A 25,946-nucleotide genomic window follows, 5' to 3' on the forward strand; every position below is an offset into this window, starting at 1 on the left:
TGTGGAATGGGGTGGGCAGAGCACTTACCGGGGACCCCTTCTCTCCTGCAGGGCCAACAGGGCCTGGGCTTCCACTTTGGCCAGGAAGTCCAATGCCTCCTGCTGGGCCCACAGGACCACGCTCCCCAGGGGAGCCCTGAAAACAGGGGTGCGGGTCAGGAAAAATAGCAGTAGTTGTAGTTCCCATTTCTGGAATGTTTTCAAGCTGCCAGGCACTGAAATCATGTGATTTACCAGCACGGATCCAGCACGACCCCTCCCTGCCCTTGCTTCCTCCTACTTTCACTCTAGCTCACTCCTCTCCAGCCACATAGGTCCCCTTGCTGTTTCCTCCAATAAACCAGGCATGGTCCTGCCTCAGGGCCTTTGCACATGGTGTCCCTCTGCCTGGAATGCTGTTCCTCCAGACATTCACACAATTCCTTCCTTACCTCCTCAGGTCTCAACTCAAATGCCACCTTCTCAGGAGGCCTTCGCTGACCAGCCCATTTCACCTGCTCTTCGCCTGCTCCCCTCCCTCTGCACTGCTCTGTTTTGGGACATTCGTCATTGCTGATTTCTCATCTCCCCAACTAGACCGTGACCTCCAGGAGAAAGGAGGTTTTATATGTTCTTGTCTGTCACGCAGATAAGCATGTGTCAGAGGGGTCATCTCATGGAGTTCAGTGATAACCTATGAGAGGGGCTATAATACAGATGAGGAAACTGAGGCCCACCAAGGAGTGACAGAACTGAATGTGATCCAGGCCTGTTTGACTCCCAAAACAGTGGACTTAATAAAGACAGTACCCGACCTCCCAGACACCCCAAAGTCCCTCCACCCTGCTCCCCACCCAGCAGAAGGGGTTGCACTTACATTGGCCCCGATGGGGCCTGGGGGGCCTCTGTCACCCTTCAAACCTATAGGTCCCTGAAGGAGGAAACAATTCAGTCAAGAGACCCCCACAGGTGGCCCAGGTCCTGTCTTCACTTTGGGAGACTCACAGTTCCCACCCCCTTCTGGGCACTGAGGTCCAGGGGTCAGTCTCCTCCAGGTCATTCCTTTACTTTCATGGTTGTCCCCAGCCAGGATGCTGTCACCATGTCCCTGACCTGAGGCCTCCATTCCCTTCTCTGCTTCACAGCCCAGCCAGGCAGACACAAGAGGGCCCAAAGGATACTCACAGGGTCCCCTGGGGCTCCTTTGGGGCCAGGGAAGCCCCTAGGTCCAGGTGGTCCTTCCTTCCCAAAGGGTCCCGTCGGCCCCAGGTCCCCCTGCAGGAGTACAGAGGAGGAAGGTCAGGCTCCAGGGAAGGGTTGTCTCCTCCAAATCTGTAAGCCTGGGCCCCTCCCCTTTGGGGCTAATTCTGAGCCTTCAGGTGGCCTGGGGCCACTGAGAAGCCATGGGGCCACTCTGCCAAGATTCCCCACAGGACAGGGTCTCACCTTGGCCCCCTCTCTGCCCTCCAGTCCCGGAAGACCGTGTTCACCAGGAGGTCCAGGAGGGCCTGGGGGCCCCTGCTCACCTAGAGGTCCTGCTTCTCCTGTCTTTCCCTGGAGAGGAAGAAAGCCCATCTTGAATAGAGGTAGTCTGTGGGCGGGGGGGTGTCTATCTGAGATCCACACCCCCCCAAAATATCCCCCAACTGGTATGGAACTGGAGGAGCTTGTAGAGTCTACTCTGACCTGAGGACCCACAACACCAGCTGGACCAGGTGGGCCTGTTTGACCTTGAAAGCCCTGGGGAGAAAAATTAAAAGGAGATGTCACATGGGGTGGAAGAAGGGGAGAAATGGAGAGCCTAATGGGGTCAAAGATCAAGGGGTCACTCACCAAGTCTCCTCTCTGTCCAGGGTGCCCAGGTCGCCCATCTTTCCCTTGGGGGCCCTGAGGGACAAGGCAGGAGAGAGTCAAGGCACAGATAAGAAGCCTCTTCCTTCCCCAGCTCCCACCCACCATCCAATCAGGGTGAGCTCACTTACAGGGGGCCCCTTTGGCCCAGGGAATCCAGGGGGCCCTTGTAGCCCCGGGAGGCCCTGAAATGGAACCAGAAGTCATTACTCATCCCTCCCGCCTAGCCCCCTGAACCCCACATAACGACAAGAGCTTGCACATATTGATCACCTTCTGCATACTAGGCACAGGGCCTAGCATACGGAACTCATTTCATTCACCACTGAGAACCAGAGAAGTTAAGTTATTTGCTCAAGGTCACACAGCAGGTAAGTGGATGAGGTAGGATTTTAATTCATGGCTCTGATGTCAGAGGTGGTGCTATTTCCACTGTGTTATGTCTCCCTACTTCCTGGATTTGTCTCCTACCCAGAAATACACACACATACATATACATACGCGCACTCACCTTTTCTCCAGGGATCCCAGGGGCTCCATCCTGGCCTACATCACCCTAGGACAGAGTGAATGAGATTCAGGCTGCAGAACACACTCCACTGGGAGGGGCTGGTGGGGACTTGGTGAACCTGGGCAGAGGGCCTGCCTCGGGTCTTGAGCACCCGCCTACCCCATACCTTGGGGCCTGGTTGCCCTGTGGAACCTGGTTGCCCCCTTTCTCCACGGGAGCCCTGAATAGAAAAGAAACAAGGATTAGAAGTGAGAGGGTGGAGGAGCCTAGGATATGAGATCAAACCCTCTGGGTCCCCGCCCTCCATGACTCCCCGTCTTGTCCCACCAGGGACATCAACATAACCCAAATCCTCTCCCTTGCTTACTCCCCAACTCTTCTCTCACAGCACCCCCCCAAGACCCTGTGGGGTAGGAGAAGCTCTCTGTTTTCTTACTTGTGGTCCCCGCTCTCCCTCCAGACCAGGCTGCCCTGCCTTCCCCTGGAAAACAAACCAGGTGAGGGGGTAGTAGAAGAGACTTACAGTACAAACACATGACATGAAGGCTCCCTGTCACAGACACAGAAAGATATCCACCACCATCTATTCACAAGCCTTTCGCTCAAATACACACTCAACCATGCCAAGATCACAAACATGTCTGATTGCACCTATGGGACCCACACATACAAGCGTGTTCACCCGTGTGGACACCTATGTATTGCAGCTACGCAGTAGGCACACATGACTGCATGCCATCATAACAGGCTCAGGCTGACACATGGAGCTTATCATGTAATATGTTCCAGGAACACATGTGTACTAAACGTAGATACACACATGCATGGATTTATGTGAAAACTCAGTCCTGCACACATATCCACTGGTGTGCATATACACAGTGTCCATTCACACAGCAACAATGCACACAGAGCACAGAAATGAATGCATGCATACACAGTCACCCAGTATACACAGAAATGCATGTGTGTATGTCATATCCTTTCACACATGTGTACATGCTCTTCACACGTATTTATGTCACATCACACAATGCATGCACAGGCTCATGCTCTGTTCACTCAGTCACAGGTCCTCAAGCTGCAGCACCCAGACCCCAGCTAATCTGCACTGAGAGGCGCATGGGACACACATGCTCACATGCACACATAGGCACCTGTGCCATAATGCCAGGTAGGGTCACGTATGTGTGCCCTGCATTGCACGTGGAAAGAAGCATGCACACAAGTGCCTCCAATGTAGACGCAGTTACCTGGGGCCCACCCACCATCATGCACAGCCACGGGTGTTGACCCCAGGTATGCCCTTCCATCTCCCTGCCCATCACGACTCACCCGCTTTCCTTTCTCTCCTATTGGTCCCAGGGGACCAGGAAGGCCAGTAGATCCCTGAGTAGAGAGAATCCGAGAGAAGAGATGGGGTGAGGAGTGTGGGTGGCGAGCAACATTGTCCCCTGACCCCATTCAACCACCCATTTGTTTTAGGCCATTTCGGGCCACTGACTCCAGAAGCTTCTTTGGTCCCTCCAGCCCCAGCCTCCTCCAGAGCAGTCCTCTGTCCTCCTCTCCCCTTACTCTCCCTGCTTGCTCGCTCCACTACAGCCATACTGGCTTGCTCAGTGCTGCTCAGAGGACACCAATACTCTCCTGCCCCAAGGCCATCACACTGGCTTGATGCAAAGGGAGCACCCTTTGACTAAAGATGCTCTTCTCTCAGGTCCCCACAGAGGCAGCTACTCCTCACCATTTACATGTCATTCAGACATCTGGCTTTCTGCCACCTTCCTGACCATCACATTCTCTGAGTCACTCTCTGTTGATCACACCATCCCATTTTATTTTCCCTTATTGCCTTGCTTATTTATTCAACATCTGTTTTTCCCACTAGGACATAGTGCTCTGGTCTTATTCCCCACTGTCTGGCATGTAGTGGGTGCTTCCTCAGTGTTCGTTAACTAACCCACTCTAGTCCCTCCTGTTCTGCCCCTCTCGGAGGCGTCCTCCCTCCACCTAGAGGAAGGCATCACAGGCTCTGATATCCCCTCCCACCCCTCACTTTGTTTTGAATCCCAGATCCACCACTCTGTGATCCTGGAAAAATGGCTTAGCCCTTTTTTTCTGAGAATCAGTCTCCTTGTTTGTAGCCAACAGTATCTCCCTCATAAGGTTTTGGTGAGGCTTAAATAGGATAAAGTGTAAAAAGAGTTTTACACAGTGCATGGCACATAGTAAGTGCTCAAGAAATGTTAGATGTCACTGTGATTTCTGATTATTACTATCCACTATGGACTGAATAGTTCTTCATCAAAGTTCACATGGTGAAGCTCTAATCTCCAGTATTAAACCTCAGTGTGATGGTATTCAGGGGTTTTTGTTTGTTTGTTTGTTGTTTTTATTCTCACCTGAGGATATGTTTATTGATTTGAGAGAGAGGATGGGGGCAGAGAGAGAGAGAGAGAGGGAGAAGGAGATGTGAGAGAGAAACATCAATTGGTTGCCTCCCATACCTGCCCTTATGGGGAATGGAACCCGCAACCTAAGTATGTGCTCTGACTAGGAATCGAACCCACAAAATTAATGTATATTCTAACCAACTGAGCGCATACATTACCAGCCAGGACAGTGTGATGGTATTTGGAGGTGAGCTCTTTGGAAGATGGGTAATTATGTAACAGGGTGCAGCCAGGGCCCCCTCAAAGAAGGATTTGTAACAAGGTCCAGAACTCGGGGTATCCAGGAAATATTAAAAATATATAGATGTCCTAACCCCCACAAGTCTGAACTGGGTGATGGGACACAGGGAGCAGGACCATTGAGAGTTATTTTGCATATCAATAGTTTTGTAAATAACAGCAAAATGGTTATTTAACATATCTCTAGTGGCTGGTTAGTTTCATAGGTATGTTAAGTAGCTGTGGCCACGCTTTTGAGCCAGGGAGATGGGAGTGACTTCAACCCAGGCTGTAAATGGGAGGCAGCTCACCTTGGTTGCAGTGCCTGTGTGAGACCTTGGAGTTGGTTTGCTCCATGCCATGGGGCCATGCCTGCCCAGACTTACTATGGCAGCCCAGAAAAGCTGGAAAAATATGGGAATGCTGGCAGGTGTAGCCAATTGTGGGAGGAGTCAGAAATGGGGATGATGAGGAAGATTCAAGCCAGGACTTAAACCCAGGTGTGGCAGCCCTATGGCGAACCACAGAGGGTTTTGGGGCTCCCTTAACTATGGGGCTTAGGAAGCAGGAAAGCAAAATGTAGCAGTCATGCAGAGCCCTGTCTTAGCAGTTTGGAATAATGCAGGAGAGACATTGCAGAAAGGAAAGGGGTGAAAGGACTTTTGCTGGTGGGCCATGAGGAGGTGCCACGTGGGTTTGGATTAAGAACTAGCAATTGCGGCAACACAGCTGATGGTGCTGGGAACCACGGGAAGCCTGCCAGCCGAGCACAGGTTACTGGAAAGGACCAGGGGCTACCTGAGCCACAGACTGCTATTTTTTTTTCCTGAGATACAGTACCCCTAACTAGGCAAAGGGGGGAAGAAAGGACTGTGTATGGGTGTTTTAAGGAACTTTGACATTTTAACAAAGACATTAAGTCATTACTCTAAGTCTGTATAACTTTTGAATAAATGGTTCCTTTCCTTTTCACCAAACTCTGGCACTGAGAGCCATAATTCCAATTCCTAAGGGTGGTAGGCAAGGCAAACCTACTACAGAGGGACCTTGGGGGACAGGGGGGTCCATTTGATAACAGTATCTTGTCCCTGACCACAGGTCCATTCTGTAATAGTTTGGTCATGTCAGTGGAGTGCTGGGAACTGCCCTGCCTGGCATCAGAAGCTGTAATCCCTGCCAAGGCTAAGGCTGAGTGAGCAACCTGCAGACTATAAGCCACCAAGGAGACAAAAGCTTATCTCCCTGGCAGGAGCACTGCTTCTGCTCCTTTTACTTCACCCTGCCTGGCCCCCAATGCTTGGTCGGTTAGCCAATGACAGGTAAGATTCCCCAAGGGGGGAACGGCCTATGACAGGCACAATCACGTGGGAGGCCCCAAGGAAGGACTTTGGGGGCTACAGCAAAAAGAGGTGATGAACCCTCACCCCTCGGCTTTGACATAGCCTGAGTCCTCATTGTCTATCAGAAAATCTCCTAATCTCTTGGCTGCCTTACTTCCCTTGCTCCACCTAAGCCTGAAACAATGACAGAGGGTGGTGCAGCTCTGTGCTGGAAAGGGCAGGTTACCCAGGTGATCAGGCCTAAGAAAGAATATGTAAAATCCTGTGAAACCTGCTTTGTTTAGAATGCTCTCAATTAACTGATAAGGGTCCGGGGAAGAAGTAAGTTTGTTCCTTAAAGTTTTTACAGCTCTTTAGCTATCTCAAAATAGGCCCTCAGAGTTCCTTGTTATTTGATCCTTACTTCCCGGTAATGAGTAATGAGCTTTACCTGAATTCCTATGTAAACAAACCCAATAAAAGCCACTGAGGAGAAGGCTCTTGGTCCTTCTCCTGTGAGAAATCGGCCACCTTTCCTCCCCAAGCAGATCATGTATTGGTCGACTTATTCTCATCTGTGGCAGCTAGGGGGGCCCTGCGAGCAGAGCCCCCCTCCCCCACAGTGGAGCCCTCATGAATGGGATTAGACTGGATCTCTCTCTCTCCCTCTCCCTCTCTCCACACCCTCCCACAAAAGAAGAGTGCCAGGTATGGACAAGGAAGCGCCCTCATGAGAACCCAACCATGCAGGCATTCTGACCTCAGACAGCCACCCTCCAGAACTGTGCAAAATAAATTTCTGTTGTTTAAGCCACTCAGTCTAAGATATTTTGGTTACACAGCAGCCTGAGCTAACTAAGACACTGACCTCACCTTAACAGACACACCACACCTGCAATGCATTGTTCAATGCCAAGACACACTCACCAGCCTTGGCTTGGTGTCTTTGCTTCAACGTCCATGAAGTTCTCCCACGGACTGAGTTCTATTCTTCGCTATGGTGCCATGAGTTTATTACCAAACCTAATTATGTCAGTTGCTTTTGCTACTGGAGTCCTGTGACTTAACGAACATTTACAAAAACTGATGAGATATAGAAAGGAAAAGAAAAATGTCTATCAAGCCTGAGATCCAAGATGGTGGAGGAGTACATGGAAGCTACATGACCTCCCCCCAGGACTGTTACAGGGTGCAGCCAAGAGGAGGGACCCCAAATGGGCATTTGAAATGGGGTCCAGAACTCAAGGTGTCCAGGAGATTTTAGGATGTCCTCACCGGCCCCCCGCCCAGGGTGTGGGTTGGGGGAAGGGACAAAATGGAACAGGGCCTTTGAGAGCTTTTTAGCATAGCAACAGCCTTGTAGCTAACCTCTGGTGTGGTCATTTAACATATCAATAGCCTTTGGCTGGTCGCTTAGATATGTTAAATAGCTGTGGCCATGCTCTGAGCCAGGGGAATGGAAGTAACTTCCCCACCAAGATGTAACTGGGGGCAGGTCCCCCGAGCTACAGCGCCTGCGTGGGAGCTTGGAGATGATTGGCTCCAGGACTTGGGGCCACACCTGCCCAGACTCAAGATGGCAGTCTAGTAAAGCTGGAAGGATATGAGTTCTGGCATGTGAAGCCGAGTGTGGGAGGAGTTGGAAATGGGGCTGTAGAGGAAGATTGGCGCGGGGATTTAAACCAAGATGCAGCAGCCATTAAGGGAGAACTATGAGGCTGTGGAAATGCAGAGAAGATCACAGCTATTGGAGAGAGAGAACCATGTGGCTTTGGCAGAATGGGGACTCCCGTGGCCCTGGGAGAGAGGACCATGTGCCTTTGCCAGAGTGGGCACCCCCGCAGCTTTAGAAGGGGGAACCACCACCTGGTTTTAGCAGAGATCCCGGCGACTCAGCTGAGGGTGCCAGGAACCCAGGAGGTCTCCCAGTCGAGATAGAGTACTAACTGGGGATAACCAGAGGACTGCCTGAGCCATGGACTTCTATTTCCTTTCCTGAGATACGGTACTCTGGGCTGGGCAAAGGGGGAAGGAAGGAAGGACTGTGTCTGTTTGTGGGTCTTTTAAGGGACTTTGGGATTTTTGATAAAGACATTAGGTCACTACTTTAAGTTTGTATAGCATTAAATAAACATTTCCTTTCCTTTTCACAAATCTCTGGCATTGAGAGACGTCTTTCCTCTGGCGGCAGATATGACAGACCTGGGGGCTTTCTTTTCAATAATAGTATATCGTCCCAGGTCCCCCTTGTTTGTTCTGTAACAGGACCAGTCTGGAATCACAACTAAGTTGTAGAGAAATCATCCAGAACAACCAGCTGAACACCAGCTAGAGAGAAGCCTTATAACCAAGGACAGACAGAAGAAACAGCCTCACCACAACAAGACTGGTAGGGAGTGCGGAGGAGGCATGAGAGGGCTGGCTGAGCTCCAACAGGCAGCAGCTGAAATTCCAGAAGGATGTTTCATGGCCGGCGGGGGTGGGGGTTCCCCTGAGAAGTGTGGGTCTAAACCCCAAGCTGAACTTCCCAGCCTACACACCAGAGGCAGAAAGAACCCAGATAACATTCAGCTATGAAAAGCAGCTGTGTTTCTGTCTGCCAGGGAGATGGCTGGAGATGCGGAGAGCCTCTTAAAGGGCCAATGCACAAAATTTCATTTGCAGCCACATACCCTGGGCTCCGGCGGAGGGAGGGCAGATTGGACAAGAGACATTTGAAGAGAGTCTAGAGCAGGTGGCTCTGGACAGACAACTGAAGGAACAGCCACCAGGATCCCTGTGCTGAGTCATCCCCCACACTGCAGGGCCATCTTTCTCAAGCGGAGCACTCCCCTCTGAGTGGCATCAGCCTGAGGAGAAGCAACAGCCCCGCCTGCAGAAATTGCTCTGCCCAGTCTGTGGTGCTTAAGCCCAGATGGTGCTTACAGCTTGATTAGATTAACAGCTGATCAGTTTAATGGCTGATTAGTTTAACATCTAAGGCAGAAAGAAAATACAAAGAAACAGCCAAAATGGGAAGACAAGGAAACAGACCACAAATGAAAGAACAACAGAACTCTCCAGAAGAATTGATGAAATGGAGGCAAACAATTATCAGATAGTTTAGAGTAATGATTATAAGCGTACTCAACAGCATGAAAAAAGACAGAAAAATATAAAAAAGGACTAGTCAGAAATAAAGAATGCAATATCTGAGATGAATAATACACTGGCAGGAATAAACAGTAAGTTAGATGAAGCAGTAGATAAAATCAGTGTTTTGGAAGACCAGGTAGGAAAAAACACCCAGGTAGAGCAGCAAAAAGAAAATAGAATTTTTAAAAATGAGGAGAGCTTAAGAAACATTTTGGACAGTGTGAAATGTAACAACATCCACATCATGGGAATACCAGAAGGAGAAGAGAGTGAGCAAGGGGTCGAGAACCCATCTGAAGAAATAATGTTGGAAAACTTCCCTAATCTGGTGAAGGAAAAAGTCACACAAGTCCAGGAAGCTCAGAGAGTCCCAAACAAGTTGGACCCACAGAGGCCTACACCCAGACACATCATAATTAAAATGTCAAGGCTTAAAGACAAGGAAAGAATCCTAAAAGCCACGAGAGAAAAATGGGTAATTACATACAAGGAAGCACCTATTAGACTATTATCTGATTACTCAACAGAAACACTTCAGGCCAGAAGTGAGTGGCATGAAGTATTCAAGGTGATGAAAAGTAAGGACCTACAACAAAGGCTACTGTACCCAGAGAGGCTATCATTTAAACTTGAAGGAGAAATAAGGAGCTTCCCAAACAAGAAAAAGCCAAAGGAGTTTGTTAACACCAAACCAGTACTGCAACAAATGTTGAAGGGCTTGCTTTAAGACAAAGAAGAAAAAGAGAGGAAAACAGTCTAACAATAAAATGGCACTACACATGTATCTATCAATAATCACCTTAAATGTAAATGGCTTAAATGCTCCAAGCAAAAGACATAGGGTGGCTGAATGAATAAGAAAACAAGACCCATATATATGCTGCCTCCAAAAGCCCATCTCAGATTAGAGATACACACAGACTAAAGTAAAGGTTTGGAAAAAGATATTTTATGCAAATGGAAAAGAAAAAGGAACTGGGGTAGCATTACTTATGTCTGAAAAAAATAAACTTTAAAACCAAAGCTATAGTAAGAGACAAAAAAGGCCATTACATAATGATAAAGAGAACAATCCAACAAGAGGATATAACATTTATGCATCCAACATAAGAGCACCTAAGTACGTAAAGCAAATCATGATGGACATAAAAAGAGAGATTGACAGAAATGCAGCCATAATTGAGGATCTTAACACCCCATTGATTTCAATGGATAGATCTTCCAGGCAGAAAATCAACAAGGAGACAGTAGCCTTAAATGACACACTAGATCAAATGGATTTAATTGCTATCTGCAGAGCATTTCACTCCAAAGCTGCAGAATATTCATACTTTTCAAATGCACATGGAATGTTTTCTAGGATAGAACATGTGTTGGGACACAAAGGAAGTCTCAATAAATTTAAGAAGATTGAAATCATAGCATCTTCTCAGACCACAATGCTATAAAACTAGAAATAAATCACAAGAAGAACACTGAAAAACATGCAAAGACATGGAAGTTAAAGCTAAATAATGTCATTAAACAATGAATGGGTCAACAACAAGATCGAGGAAGAAATCAAAAGATACCTTGAAACAAGTGAAAATGAGGACACAACAAAACAAAATCTGTGGGACACTGGCAAAGCAATCCTAAGAGGGAAATTCATAGCATTATAGACCCATCACACACACACACACACACACAAAAAAAGCTCACATAAACAATCTAACTTCACATTTAAAGGAACCTGAACAAGAACAACAAACAAAGCCCAAAGTAAGCAGAAGGAAGGAAATAATAAAGATCAGAGCAGAAATAAATTAAATAGCGTCTTAAAAATGACGCAAAAGATCAATGAATCCAAGAGCTGGTTCTTTGAAAAGATAAACAAAATTGACATACTTTTAACCAGACTCATCAAGGAAAAAAGAGAGAGGACACAAATAAATAAAATCATAAATGAAAAAAGAGAAATAACAACTGACATCAAAGAAATACAAAGGATTGTAAGAAAATACTATGAACAATCATATGCCAACAAACTAGACAAACTGGATGAAATGGATAAATTCCTAGAAACATACGATCTCCCAAAAATAAATCAGAGAATCTGAAGAGACAGATTACACCTAATGAAATTGAAGCAGTAATCAAAAAACTCCCAACAAATGCCCTGGCCGGTGTGGCTCAGTGGAGTGAGCACCGGACTGCAAGCCAAAGAGTCATCTAATCCGTTCCCAGTCAGGGCACATGCCTGGGTTGCGGGCCAGGTCTCCAGTAGGGGGCACTCAAGTGGCAACCACACATTGATGTTTCCCTCTCTTTCTCCCTCCCTTCCCCTCTCTAAAAATAAATAAATAAAATCTTTAAAAAAAAAACCACTCCAACAAACAAATGTCCTGGGCCAGATGGCTTTTTACCAGGAGAATTTTACCAAACATTCCGAGAAGAACTAACAAATCTCCTTCTCAAACTATTTTATAAAATTCAAGATGAGGGAAGGCTTCCAAACTCATTTTATGAGGCCAGCATTATCCTAATTCCAAAACCAGAAAAAGGCACTACAAAGAAAGAAAATTATAGGCCAAAATCCCTGATGAATATAGATGCTAAAATCCTCAACAAAATATTAGCAAACCAAATACAGCAATACATCAAAAAGATCAAACACCATGATCAAGTGGGATTTATTCCAGGAAGGCAAGTTTGGTGCAACATTCACAAATCAGTAAATGTGATTCACCACATAAACAAAATAAATGATAAAAACCATATGATCATACTAATAGATGCAGACAAAGCTTTTGATAAAATCCAGCACCCATTTATGATCTCTCAGCAAAGTAGGAATAGAGGGAACATACCTAAACATAATAAAGGCCGTATATGACAAACCCACTGCCAACATCATACCCAACGGGCAAAAACTACAAGAGTTCCTCTACGATCAGGAACAAGACAGGGATGTTCACTTTCACCTCACTTATTCAACATAGTACTGGAAGTCCTAGCCAGAGCAATCAAACAATAAGAAGAAATAAAAGACATCCAACTTGAAAAGAAAGAAGTAAAACTGTCTTTATTTGTGGATGACATGATGCAGTACATAGAGAACCCCAAACATTCCACCCAGAAACTACTAGAACTGATAAATGAATTCAGCAAAGTAGCAGGATACAAAATTAATATCCAGAAATGAGTTGCATTTTACATGCCAATAACAAACTAACAGAAAGGGAAATTAGGAAAACAATCCCATTCACAATTGCTTCAAAAAGAATAAAATACCTAGGAGTAAACATAATCAAGGATATAAAATACTTATACTTGGAAAATTATAAGACACAGAAGAAAGAAATTGAAGAAGATACAAGTAAGTGGAAGCACATACATGTTCATGGATAGGAAGGATTAACATCATTAAAATGTCCATACGACCCAAAGGAATCTATAGATTCAATGCAATTCCTATCAAGATTCCAATGACATACTTCATTGAACTAGAACGAATATTTCAGAAATTTATATGGAACCACACAAGGCCCTGGCATAGTGACAGTGATCCTGAGAAAGAAGAACAAAGCTGAAGGAATCACACTACCTAACATCAAACTGTACTATAAGGCCATTGTAATCAAAACAGCATGGAACTGGCATAAAAACAGTCACATAGATCAATGGAACAGAATAGAGAACCCAGAAATAAACCCACATCTTTATAGTCAACTAACATTTGGCAGAAGAAGAAAGCATATGGACAAAAGATAGTTTATTCAATAAATGGTGTTGTGAAAATTGGACAGATATATGCAGAAAAATTAAACTAGACCACCTACTTACACCACACACAAGAATAAATTCAAAATAGATCAAAGACTTAAATGTTAGACCCAACACCATAAATTTCCTAGAAGAAAACATAGACAACAAAATCTCAGATATTGTTCACAGAGATTTTTTATCAGATATATCTCCCCAAGCAAGGGCAACAAAAGAAAAAATAAGCAAATAGGACTACATCAAGCTAAAAAGATTTTGCACAGCAAAGGAAAACATCAACAAAATAAAAAGACAACCCACAGAATAGAAGAACATATTCACTGATATATCTGATAAGAGGTTAATATCCAAAATTTATAAAGTACTTACAAAACTCAACACCAAAACAAACAAATAAACCCATTGAAAAATGGGCAAAGACCTGAATAGACACTTCTCCAAAGAGGACATACAGACGCCCAATAAACCTGAAAAGATGCTCAACATCACTAATCATCAGAGAAATGGAAATTAAAACCACAGTGAGATACCGTCTCACACCTGTCAGAATGGCTGTCATCAATAAATCAACAAATAACAAGCACTGGTGAGAATGTGGAGAAAGGGAAATGCTTTTGCTTTATCAGTGGGAACACAGACTGGTGCAGACACTGTGGAAAGCAGTGTGGAGATATCTCAAAAAATTAAAAATGGATCTGCCCTTTGACCTAGCAATCCCACTTCTGGAAATACATCCAAAGAAACCCAAAACACTGATTTGAAAGAACATAAGCACCCCTATGTTCACTGAGGCATTATTTACAATCACCAAGATATGGACGCAGCCCACGTGTCCATCAGTGGATGAGTGGATGAAACAACCGTGGGACATTTACACGATGAAATTCTACTTGGCCATAAAAAAGAAAAAAAAATACCCTTTGTGGGCAGTATGAATGGACCTGGAGAGCATTATGCAAAGTGAAATAAGCCAGTCGGAGAAAGACAAATATCATATGATTTCACTCATATGTGGAATTTAATGACAAACTGAATTAACAAGCAAAACAGAGACAGACTCATAGATGGAGAGCAGATGACAGCCAGTGGAGGGGGTAGTTAGTGGGCGGAGAGACTGAGCAAAAAGGAAAAAGGACTCCTGGACATGGACGACAGTGTGGTGATTGTTGGGGAGTAGGGGGTATAAGAGGACTAAATGGTAATGGAAAAAATACAATAAAGATTATTTTTTAAAGCCTAATTAAAATGGAAAATATTGAATATAAAAGGAAGGCACTAAAAAATTGCTGTCACATTAGACATGGGCAAGACAACGGTGCCAGACTGAGAGGGTGAAACCATGGAACTCTGGGAGGAGTCTACACTAGGACGTCTCCCCAAATGTCTTTAAGCTTCTGCTCCAATTTATATAAACAAAAACTATAAATCATTAGTGATGTAATGTGGGTGTAGCTTTGGCAGAAAGACATGTCTAATCAGTAGCCTCATCCATCAAAACACTGGCAAGCCATGCACATTTTTATATAAGTACACAAGTTATAACTAATTCAAGATATGTAAGATATGTATTTTTATGATTCTTTTCCTTACTGGCTGTGTTTGAACCAATTTCAATCACATAAAATAAGAAGGATTCTACAATTTTATTATCATAAAAATCATCACTATAATCACATGGGTGAAATAGATACTACTGGTGTCTCCATTGTGCAACTGAAAAAAATGGGCTCAAGAGACCTGCTCAGGGTGGCCCAGCAAGTACGGGGTGACTTGCCCAGGAGCACAAAGGGGCTAATGGGTGGGTGTTTGAGCCCAAGTCTGTCTGTGGCAGCAGCCCATGTCTTGTGCTGTTTATCAATGACCCATGGGGTGAATAGCTCTGACCACAGCCCAGAACCCCAGAGGTTAATCAGTCTCTGAACCCTGCCCCTGCCCACCTTCATCCCCCCAGCTTCTTACCTTAGGGCCTGGACGTCCTGGGTAACCTGGGAGACCGGGCACCCCAAGTTTGCCCTGCAGAGAGATTATGGAACAAAGGTCAGAAATTGCGACCTGGAAGTTGGAGGGGAAAGGGCAGAGCCGCTGGAGCACGAAGGAAGGAGCAGCAGGGTGAGATTCAGGCAAACATGGCCTCAGGTCCTGGTTCCTGCCTGGTAGGGGCCTGTCCTCAGGCAGCTCAGTCAACCACTCCCAAAATCTCCGTTTCCTTGTCTATAAAATGAGGATTAAAATGCCCATTGCACATGGTTGTTATGGAAATAAAAATCAGATAATGTACATGGAATTGCTCCGTATGCTAAGCTGAGGAATTAAAGGAAATCACTAGGAGGGCCGCAGTCTCCTGAGGTTGGAGAAAGTAAGGCAGAGAGCAGAAGGCAAAAGGCCAGGAGATACTGTAACCACAGAATGAGAAGCTGGAGAGCAGACTGGAGGGAGTGGTTAAGGTCCACTCACCTTCTCCCCAGCTGAGCCTGGGGGCCCCTCCTCACCAGGCAGCCCCTCCTGCCCTTTAAGCCCTTCAGGACCATCCTCTCCCCGGGGACCTGGGGGTCCAGGGGGTCCCTGGAATAGAAAGGAGAGGTCCTGATGTCAGTCCCTTTTTGACTATTGGTCCCTCCAGCCCCCTGTCTTGGCCCCAACTCACCCCTTCCTGTCTTCCCCAAGTCCCCTGAACCCACAAGATCCATTATATGGAGATCAGCTTACCCAATCGCCTTTAAGCCCCCCATCACCCTTGAAGCCTGGGAAGCCATCCTCTCCCTGAATGGGAGAGAGTACAGAGGCCAGAGGTCAGGGTTTCAGGGAAGGGACACAGGCAGAGCCCCATTATTATGGCATTATGGCTCCCCCCACCAAGGAACCTCTCCCTTCTCACCTTCTCGCCTTTCTCCCCCTGAAGGCCCCGGTTGCCAGAGGTACCCTGAAAAATAAATAAATAAATAAATAAATAAATAAAAGCTCTCAGGTCCTTCCCCTGTTTAAGAAGGGCCCCAAACTCAGTTCCCTGCCCTAAAACAGCCAGGACAGTCCCAAGATGTTGGACTGCAGTGGGGTGGGGGCAGCCTCAGAGGGAATGATCTTCGCCAAAGCCCACTAGCATGGTGTGCAAGAAGCTGCCTCTCTCCGGCCCCTTCTCCCTGGTAGCCTTCCAAGGTCATCTGTGTGGGGATGTGCAGGGAAGGCCAAATTTCCAAGTAATTAATTCCCATCTCCTGGGGACACTGTGTCCACATTTCCTTCTGGCAGGGGAAGGAGGATGAACATTCCAGGCCCCAGCTTCACTCTAAAGCAAAGGAATGTTCCCCGTTTTACTGGCTACAATGTGACTCTGTGCCTAGCAACAAGGCAAGTCTGTGCTTGGCTACAGTGAGTTGCTCAGTGCAAGCCCAGATGCTGCTCACACCAGACTCTGGGCTTGGGCCCCAAGGAAAGCTGCACTTGGCTACAGTGTAACCCAGCTCAGAGACTACAATGAATTACACTAGGATACTGTCTAATTATGTGTTTTGACAATAGCATGACTGTCTCTAGCCACAGGGAGACACAATGTAACTGAGCACAGTGACTATAAAGAAACTGGATACAATCTACTATGTGTTTTGGCGATAGCATGACCTCCAGGCACGGGGTCACTTGACCACCATGTAACTGAGCTTGGTTGGCCACAACTGTTCTCTGGCCTTAGCTACAATGTAACTAGATTCAGTGATAACAACTGTTTCAACCATATATAACTATGCCTGGCTACTCTGAGTTTAGCCACCCACTGGACTCTGGCCTGTCATAATATAGCCCCCTCCCTGGTTACAGTGTAACTAAGCTTGTGTACAATGCAAAAATGTGAAGAACGTCCCCTGGCTACCACCAAACTCTGTTCTTAGATCACAAGTAATAGTACCTGTACTTGGCTACAATGTAACTAGACTTAGCTACCAAATAGATGTGAATTCTGTTGTCCCTGCCCTTGGTCAACAGTGCACTTCTGTTTAGCCACAGTGCAACCCTCAGCTTGTCCCCACACTGTTGTGCTTGCAGATTGCATGACTCTGGGCTTGAGCTTTAAAACAACCCTCTGCTGACATGGACTTAGATGTGGCATAGGTACTATAGTGAGCAGGGCTCAGCTTCAAATGGACTCAGCTGTTCTCAATACAAGGTGATGACTACACTGTAAGGCTGTCCTTTGGCTGTTCAGCTCCAAGGCAACACACATACTTCTCTGTGTGGTCGCTCAGACCCAAACCCCACTGCCAGTACACTGGCAGACTGATCCCTCTCACCACACATGCAGATGTTTCTGAGGGAACAGCCTCCCCGGAACCAATGCTAATGAATCACCCCTACCTGCATGCCCCATGTATCACCTACCTTCACACCCCGAGGTCCAGGATATCCCCGAGGGCCTGCCGACCCTGGTGGACCCTAAGATGAAGACAATATTAGTGCCGTCCTGTCCCCTCCCCTTCCTTGTTCTCATTGCTCTCATCTCTCTCCTCATTAGCCCCTGACTCCTGGTCCTGCCTACCACCTCTTGTCCCCAACGCAGCCTCTCTCCAGCTCACCTACCTGGGCACCTTTCTCTCCTGTGGGGCCCTCGTGGCCTGGATGACCCTAGGGGGGAAATAGTCTAAATTGTCAGAGACCTACATTTACCACCCAAATTCCCAAGCTTCCCCTTTCTTCTTCCTCCCTCCTTCAGCACCCAGGTCTTACTGGAGGGCCATCAGATCCTGTGAGGCCTGGAATTCCTGGGTGTCCAGGGAGACCCTGAAAGATAATGAACATCAGGAAGAGACAGAGGGTCTCAGAGCCTGGCATTCCACCAGGAACAGCCCTACTCAGACATGCAGCTGCATCAAGGTTCCAGAACAAGCAGATCCCCGGGGTCAGGAAACCTAACCCCAGCTCTGCCCAGACTTGCTTTGTGACCCTGGCTAAGCCCCCTCCCCTCCCAGAGCCTCAGAAATCCTCTGCCTCTGTGCAGGTTGAGACAAGGGGTGGAAAAAAATGCTATGAGAGACATGTTGAAGTAGAGGGGGGGGCCCTAAGCACGCCCCTTTCTTTAGAAGTATCTCCCACCCACAGCTTCATCTGAAGAGGGACAGGCCTTGGCAAACAGGAGGTGACCACTATGTCCTGCCAATGGTTAACAGGTCACTTCCCATGTCCTGCAAACAGAGGCAGGTAACTTGGCCCAACTAAGCCAATCAGATTCTCTCCTGAAATTTACTTGATAGAAACTAGGACCGGCTGAACTGGGGTAAAGAAACCATAAGGTCATGAGTAACTGTGGGCTGAAATGGTAACAAAGCAGCTCAAGGTCATGTGGAAATGAAAGCTGAGTACGGACACGCTAAATGTGAATAGAAAGAGACCTGACTTGCGGAGGAGATGGGAACAAGTGCAGAGGGGAAGCTGAACCCCAGGACCCCAGAGAGAAGGGCTTTCCTGGCCCTGGAGCCCTGGTAACATTGTCTGTGACTGGCTTCTGAGGCCCCCCTGTATCCTGACAATATCCCCTTATGTGATCTAGCTTTGGCAGCTTTCGATTTCTCCCAACCTACTCTTACCCAGCAAGGACACTTTGTTTAGGGGATACTGTAAGTTATCATTATCCAGAGCTGACCAAAGGGCCCTGATGGGAAGATTTTCCTGCAGACCAAATTGGAACAACACATGGTTGGGGGGTGGGGTGCACAGATAGAGCTGCAACTCACCTTCTCCCCAGGAATGCCAATGGGTCCCTGGGGGCCAGGGATTCCCTGGGGGCACAAAACAAGAGGGTAGAAGAAGGCATGAGAAAGGGTGGTGAGTGCTGCAGTTGGGGAGGCTGGCGGTGGTCTATGACCTTGGCTGACCATCACCACCCCCACATTATTGGGAAATACAGCTCAAACCTGGGACCCAGGATTTCCCTGCTGTCCTGGGGGGCCTGGTTCTCCTGGAGGACCCTGGGGAGAAAGTGGGGGCTTCATGAGGCTGGGAGGCGTCATGGTGTTGAGGTGTCTGTGAAGCTGACATGGGGGGCAGGTGATAGAAGTAGACAGGGATGTGGATGGTCATGGGGTCGGAGTGTCAGAGAGCATCAGGGTCAGGGGCAGAACACGTACCACGTTCCCTTTGGCACCTGGAGCACCATCGATGCCGACTGCACCCTGGTGGGGGAGAAACTGTGAGACCAGGGCAGACACACACATGGGAGCCTGGGTCTGAGATGCTGCAAGGAGCAGGGGGAAAGGTGGGTGCACAGAAAAGCAACCAGGCAGCAGCACTAGACATGGAGAGGAAGGTGAGAAGACAGGCAGGGACGCAGAGAGACGTCTCACCGGGGTTCCCAGGGGGCCAGGGGAGCCTCTAGGGCCGATCAGTCCTCGGGGACCCTGCAAGGAAGTAGGAATGTTATTCCCTCCTCACTGCTCTGCGCCCCGTGAGTCCTGACTTCCGCCCCCTGCACCAGGAAGGAATCCCCTGACACTCACCGGCTCTCCCGCCTGGCCAGTGGGCCCTGGAGGTCCCTCTGCTCCCTGTGGGAAAGCATCATCAGTTGGGGAGGGGGGAGGTAGGACCCATGCAGAACCCCTCTCCTCATGTGGGCAGCCCTTTCCAGGGGATGCCAGGGTCAGGGCATGCATCGGGGTCCAGCTGGCTGAGCACATGAGATTCGATTCAGGCCCCCAGCCCCAAACCTGGACCACCCACCTTGAGTCTTACCCCCTAACGCCAACACTAGCCCTCAGCTCTCTGTCTGCTTTTCTGAGCCTCACTGGGGCCTCCTGGCCTCCAGTGCAGACCCTCGCCCCTCATCTTGTCCCCGAATACTCTGCTTCTCTCTGACTCTCTTCTGGCTTCCAGCCCAAACCGTCTCCTAACTTACGTCTGAACTTACCTTCTCACCATCTTCTCCCGGAGGACCAGGTTGCCCTGTATGGCCAAAGTCACCCTGGGGTGGGGAGCAGAAGGGAGGTCAGTGTGGAAAGGTGAGGGTGGAGACCAGACCCCCAGGAAGGGTGATGCCTCAGACACAGGAATGGAGGCCCTGGGGCTGGGGCAGAGGATGGCAGGGGTGGGGCTCTGGCAGCAGAGAGGGACCTCACACGCTCACCTGTTGGCCCTTTTCGCCAGGCAGCCCTGGAAGGCCGTCAAAGCCCCTGTCGCCCTGCATAAAGAGACAGCAGCTGAGCCTTGAATCCTTGAACCTGGCATTTCCTCAGGTTTCAGTCCAGGCCCCATCACCTACCTTCGGCCCTGTGTCTCCTGGGAGGCCCCGAGCCCCATCTGCTCCAGAGCGTCCCTGCAGGAAGGGGGCGACATCATCAAGGCAGCCACTGCCATTTATCGAGCCCCTTCCTCATGCAGAGCCCTGTGCTGGGAACTTCCATGTGTATCCACTTAACCTCCCAAATATACCTCAAACCCATCCATTACTCTTTATAACCATTGCCCCTTCTCTAGTCCAAGTCACCGTCGTCACAAAAGTTAGGAACCCTCATCTTCCGTCTCCATTAACTGCCCTGCTGTGCATTTCTCATGGCACGTGAACCTCTCTGGAGTCACCGCGTTCATTTCCCCCGAGGTGCCGGGCTTGTCCTCTTGCACATGCTGTTCCTCCTACGGGAATGCCCTTCCTCTCCCCTTGACCTGGCTCTGCCTCAGATCCCAGCTCAAGCCTCATTTCCTCAGCAAGTCTTCCCTGGCTCTGTCACCTGGCCAGGTCCTTTGGTCCCACACTCAGTGGAGCCGCCACTCTGGGTCTTCTACCCTTACCCCACCAAGGACACCGACAGGCCCTGGGAGCAGAAAGCTGAGGCTCGTACTGGGTGTTGAGCAGTGGATAAAAGACGACCCGAGGGCCCAGGAGTCACTCACCATCTTGCCCTGTCGGCCAGGAGGCCCAACAGGTCCCTGAAGGCCTCGGGGACCCTAGAAGAGAAAGAGAAGAGAATGGAAAGAGGAATACAAAGGAGGAAGGACTTATTGTAAATCATTCCTTTGCAAGGGCCATAATTGCAAGGCTATCCCCAGCCCCTCTGTCATCTTCCCCAACTCCGCACTTCACCCTTTGGCCCTAGGGGAAGACCCTTCCCCTGCAATCCTGTCCCCACCCCCACCAATCTCACCTGTGGCCCCATTTCTCCCATCTCTCCTTTCAGGCCGGGATACCCAGGGAGACCCTCGGGAGAAGAGATGCGGTAATATGATTAGAGTAGATTCCCCCTCTCCACTGATGTGTCTCCCTCCTCCATGCAGCCTCTTTACTCACCACGGGGCCTGGGCGCCCAGTGAGCCCTACCGGGCCAGGGGGGCCTTTCATAGAGAGCTGGAAAGACAGAGGGCAGCAGAGCCTCAGAGCCCCCACAGGACTCCAACACCCCCACCCGCCAGGGGGATCCGCAGGAGACAAACATCTACCTGTCTCCTGACTAGCCCTTCATTACCCCCCATCTGTGCCACCTTGTCAAGGTCCTCCCATCACCCCCATCAATCCCCTGATGGTCCACACACCTGAGCCTGTTGCAGTATTGCCTGAGCCTGTGCCTGCTGGAAGGAGACTGGGGGTCCTTTGAGGGAGCCGCTTGCATACTGGAACTAGCAGGCAACTGGCAGTGAGGGAGGCCCCGAAGAGTGGCTCCACCCACGCCCCACAGCTGTGCCCACCTGTCTCCTCCTTACCGGCATCATGATCACAGTGCCCGGCAGGCCCCGGACTCCGTCGATGCCAGGGATGCCTGGGAGGCCAGCAGGGCCCTGCGGGAGGGAGGCACACAGAGAGGCAGAAAGGGGTGGGGAGAGAGGGGGGAGAGAGAGACGGAGAGAAGAAATGGAGAGACGGAGGCGGGGAGAAAGGGCAAGAGAGTAGGCAAAACAGACAAGAGAGACGGAGGAAGGGAGAGTCAGAACAAGTGGTGGAGGCAGACACAGAGAGAGAGCCAGACAGACAAACAGAAGAGAGAGAAAGAAACAGAGACGTAGGGAGAAAAACAGAGATAAAAGACACTCAGAGACAGAGACAGGCGCAGGGAGAAACGCAGGAGACAGGACCCCAGAGACAGAAGGGGAGCCAGAGCCGGAGTGACCATTCACAGATGGGGAGAGAGGAGCGGGAGGGTCAGCCCCAGCTCCAGGCTGCTGTCCCCAGTCCCAGCCCCTCAGCCCCCTGTTCAGGCATCCAGGCTCCAAGCCTCAGCGCCACAGCCTGACACCTCATTCCCCGAGATGGATATACCCTGGGGGAGCCTCTTACCGGTGGACCGGGGTCCCCAAGGAATCCTGGGGGTCCAGGAGGGCCTGAGGGGCCGACCACCCCCTGTTGTGGACAGAGGAACAGAGGTCATGAGAAGTGCAACGTGTGAATCCGGCTGACTTCTGACCCACCACTGACCCTGACCCCATGCTGACCTCCCCACCCCACCACCAAGCCGTTCCTGGCCCCCTAACACTATACTAACTCACACCCATCGCCTTTACACTCCAGTCTCTATTTTGACATCCTTTGAGTTTCAAATGTCCAATAGTCTTTGAATGGCCTGGCAATATTACATCCCAAATCCTCACCCCAGGGGCTCAAAAACCCCAACTGGAAGATAAAGGCAGGAAGAGGGGAATGAAGCCATGACTTACCCGGGGTCCTGGGGCTCCTGGAGGTCCCTCAAACTGCTGTCCCTGAAGGAGAAATGAGTGTGACCCCCGGTCTAGCCCAGGTTCCACCACTTTCTCCAGCCCCAGGCCACTCACCTCTTCAATCACTGCAGGTTCTCCTTTCTCTCCCTTCTCTCCAGCGCCCTGGGATGGGGGTGGAGAGAAAAGAGGTGTGAGCCCTAGACCTCAGACAAAGGACTCCCAGCTAACCAACCTCACACTCAACACATACACATGCATGCACATGCGTGTGCACAGAGTCCATTCTCTGAGCTGCCTCTGCCATGCTTTCTTTAACCAGTCGAAGCAGCTCAGCTTCCAGCTGCTAGCTGGCCATGCTGCATTGAGGGGAAGGGCACAGACCCTAGAGCCTGTTGTGGGCCCTAATCCTGGGGCTGTCTCTCACTAGCTGAGAGACGGTCGGCTGCTTATTCACCTTCTATGGCAACCCTGCACAGTCTGTAGGTGAATGATGGCTATGTGTCTCCCATGAAAACATGAACAAGATAAAACAATGTTTGGCACATTACAGGCACTCAGGATATGCTAATAAGAATTTTTCACCTCCACCCTATCCAACACCGAGGCTAGAACCTGGGTCTCCTTCTCTGTCTGCATTATTTTCCTAGGCAGTTTCATCTAATTCTTTGGCTTAAAATAGCAGCTCTCTGTCAATCAGTCCCAGGTCTTTATCTCCAGCCTAGAGCGTGTCTCTCAAATTCCAGAATCTTCTAACCAAGCACCCACTTAACATCTCCATTTGGATGCCAAACAGGGGCTGCCAATTTATCACACGAGAAATGAGATCCTTGGCACTTTCCACCTGCTCCTCCCCCAGGCTTCCCCATCTCAGTCAACGGTCCCGTCAGGAATCTACCCAGTCATCCTTACATCTTTCTCCACCTCTGGCAGCAAGACCAAAATGGAGCACAGTGCAAATCTCTCCACTTGTTTCTGTCCCCACCTCCACTGCCCTCCTCCAGGTCACCACCTTCTGCTGCTGCTGAGACTGCCAGTTTCCCTGCTGCCTCTCTGGCTCCCCCTATGGTCCATAGGCTGTTCAGCAGCCAGAAGGAGCTTTCAAAGCTCAGACTCTGATCTTGCTCCATCTCCAGCGGTTTCTCCTCATGCTTAGACTAAATGTTGAATGAATTGCCCTACCCAGACAGCCATCTATTAGTACAATGCCTGTCACAGCACAGTGTCTGTCGATAAATATCTGCCGACTGGGTTGGAGTGGTGGGAAGGCATTCTAGGCAAGATAAAAAAGAAGGCAAGAGAGGGAATGCGACCATGTGGGCCCCCCCCAGCCCCCCCCCCCGTGCCTAACCCACCCACCCAGACTCACAGGAAAGACCTGGAACTGAGCTCGTGATGACTGTTCTGCTGCCCGGAAGTCTGGGCCCATGGTGGGGCCACCTCCTTCTTCATCTTCTCTGGCTAACTCTGTCTCTGGGGTCCCCAGTTCAGCTCCACTGTCAGGGTCCAGCCCTTCCTGAGGACATGAGGACAGACCAAGGTTTGCCCCTGACCTCCTCATCATCTGCCTCCACCACTGCCCAGGGACCTTCCCTTCCAGCCCCTCTAAGTCCCCACTGACCTCCAGGGTGGTGACGTTTTGACCAACAGTCACAGTGGTGGTGATGATCAGGGGTGTGGGCATTGGAGGGGGAGTTGGAGCTGCTGTCTCCGTCTTGGGGATGTCAGTGGAGGTCTGGAGAAGGGATGAGACAGTATCAGGTTTAGGGTCAGACCAGTTAAGGCAAAAAAGAGGCAAAGGAGAAGACAGGCCCTGCCTCGCCCCCACCCATCCTTAGCACTCACTCTGGGGAAAGGGCCATGGGAGGATTCCCAGAAAACAAGAGGATTGTTGGGTAGGGGGCTGGCCACTGGAGGCAAAGGATTGCAGGCTGGACCAGGACAGCCAGCAGGGGGAGCCCTCATGTGTGGAGGAGGAGTAGGACTGAGCCGGATCTGGGAAGCCTGGAAGACTGACCAGAGCCCTTTGGTCAGGTTCAAGGTCCAGCACTCAGGGCCAGACTCCCGGAAACCTATCCCACATGTCCTCTCCAAAGGCAAGCTCCACAGTCACCCAGCCAGGTCACAATAAGTGAGGGAATGGCAGCTCCTCCTGGCCTGGACAGCTGCAGAGGGACTGGGTCAAGGGCACAAAGGAGACAGTGGGGGCCCAGGTAAGGGGCTGGGCTGAGGAAGGGGCTGAGGAGGGCAGGCTACTCATGGTGTCCCTGCTCTGGGCCTGAAGTAATAACCTCTTTCTCCACACTAATACTGAGGGCAGATGTAGTACACCAGTGACCCTACCCTAAACAAAGACCCCAGCCAATGGCCTTTACCAAGGATCACTAAGGACCCCTGCCTGGTGACCCACCAGCTAATGACTCCCATCAATGACCCCTGACTGGTGATCTCCACCCAGACACCTAACCAATGATCCCCAACAATAACCTACATCATTGGCCCCCCACGGTTATTCCTATAACAAGTGACCCATCAGTGCACCCTCTCAGTTAGTGACCCCATCAACAGCTGCAGCCAGTTACTCTTCCACCCAGTGACCTCCTCAGTCAACAACCCCAAGCAGTGTCACCCCCACAATAAGCACTAACTAGTGACCCCCCAATTAATAAGCCCCACCAGCAATCCCTAATCAATTATTTCCCAGCCAGTAGTTCTCCAACAATGAACACCCATGAGGGAGCCTGGCTAGTGCTTCCCAAACTGTGACCCCAACACCAAAAAACGATGCCACCCACCCATAACTCATCCATGAGTTCCCAAAGAAAAACCCACTGGGGAACTAATTACTTCATCCATGACCCCCTGAAAGTCACTTCTCCAGTTGGTGCCTTCCAGCCAGTAATCCTTCATGGGTGACCCCCTTGAGTAATGACCCCCAGCAATGACCCCACACCCACGACCCCTAAACTAGTGACACTCATAACACCAACAGTGGTCTCCAACAGGGACACCCTCCAACTCTGACCTCAAGTAATACCTCTCTCCCTATAGCGACCCACACAACCAGCTCTCTCTATCAGGGAGGTCAGATAGTGTCCC

General features: G+C 49.5%; 1 protein-coding gene across 1 annotated transcript in view; it reads right to left on the minus strand.

The window, feature by feature from the left end:
- The window catches only part of COL5A3 (collagen type V alpha 3 chain), a 46,451-nt gene that overhangs the window by 12,418 nt on the left and 8,087 nt on the right, over positions 1-25,946 (minus strand). The window contains 36 exon segments of the mRNA XM_028520998.2: positions 29-136; positions 857-910; positions 1,165-1,254; positions 1,426-1,533; positions 1,666-1,719; positions 1,813-1,866; positions 1,962-2,015; positions 2,342-2,386; positions 2,508-2,561; positions 2,778-2,822; positions 3,677-3,730; positions 15,192-15,245; positions 15,687-15,794; positions 15,939-15,992; positions 16,108-16,152; positions 17,601-17,654; positions 17,799-17,843; positions 17,946-17,999; positions 18,950-18,994; positions 19,130-19,183; positions 19,343-19,387; positions 19,559-19,612; positions 19,712-19,756; positions 20,119-20,172; positions 20,335-20,388; positions 20,470-20,523; positions 21,099-21,152; positions 21,350-21,403; positions 21,493-21,549; positions 21,735-21,818; positions 21,903-21,977; positions 22,474-22,536; positions 22,851-22,892; positions 22,965-23,012; positions 24,217-24,363; positions 24,469-24,582. Of these exon segments, the coding sequence (XP_028376799.2) occupies positions 29-136; positions 857-910; positions 1,165-1,254; positions 1,426-1,533; positions 1,666-1,719; positions 1,813-1,866; positions 1,962-2,015; positions 2,342-2,386; positions 2,508-2,561; positions 2,778-2,822; positions 3,677-3,730; positions 15,192-15,245; positions 15,687-15,794; positions 15,939-15,992; positions 16,108-16,152; positions 17,601-17,654; positions 17,799-17,843; positions 17,946-17,999; positions 18,950-18,994; positions 19,130-19,183; positions 19,343-19,387; positions 19,559-19,612; positions 19,712-19,756; positions 20,119-20,172; positions 20,335-20,388; positions 20,470-20,523; positions 21,099-21,152; positions 21,350-21,403; positions 21,493-21,549; positions 21,735-21,818; positions 21,903-21,977; positions 22,474-22,536; positions 22,851-22,892; positions 22,965-23,012; positions 24,217-24,363; positions 24,469-24,582 (2,277 nt within the window).

Source organism: Phyllostomus discolor, chromosome 8, assembly GCF_004126475.2.
Source record: "Phyllostomus discolor isolate MPI-MPIP mPhyDis1 chromosome 8, mPhyDis1.pri.v3, whole genome shotgun sequence".
Taxonomy (NCBI): Eukaryota; Metazoa; Chordata; class Mammalia; order Chiroptera; family Phyllostomidae; genus Phyllostomus; species Phyllostomus discolor.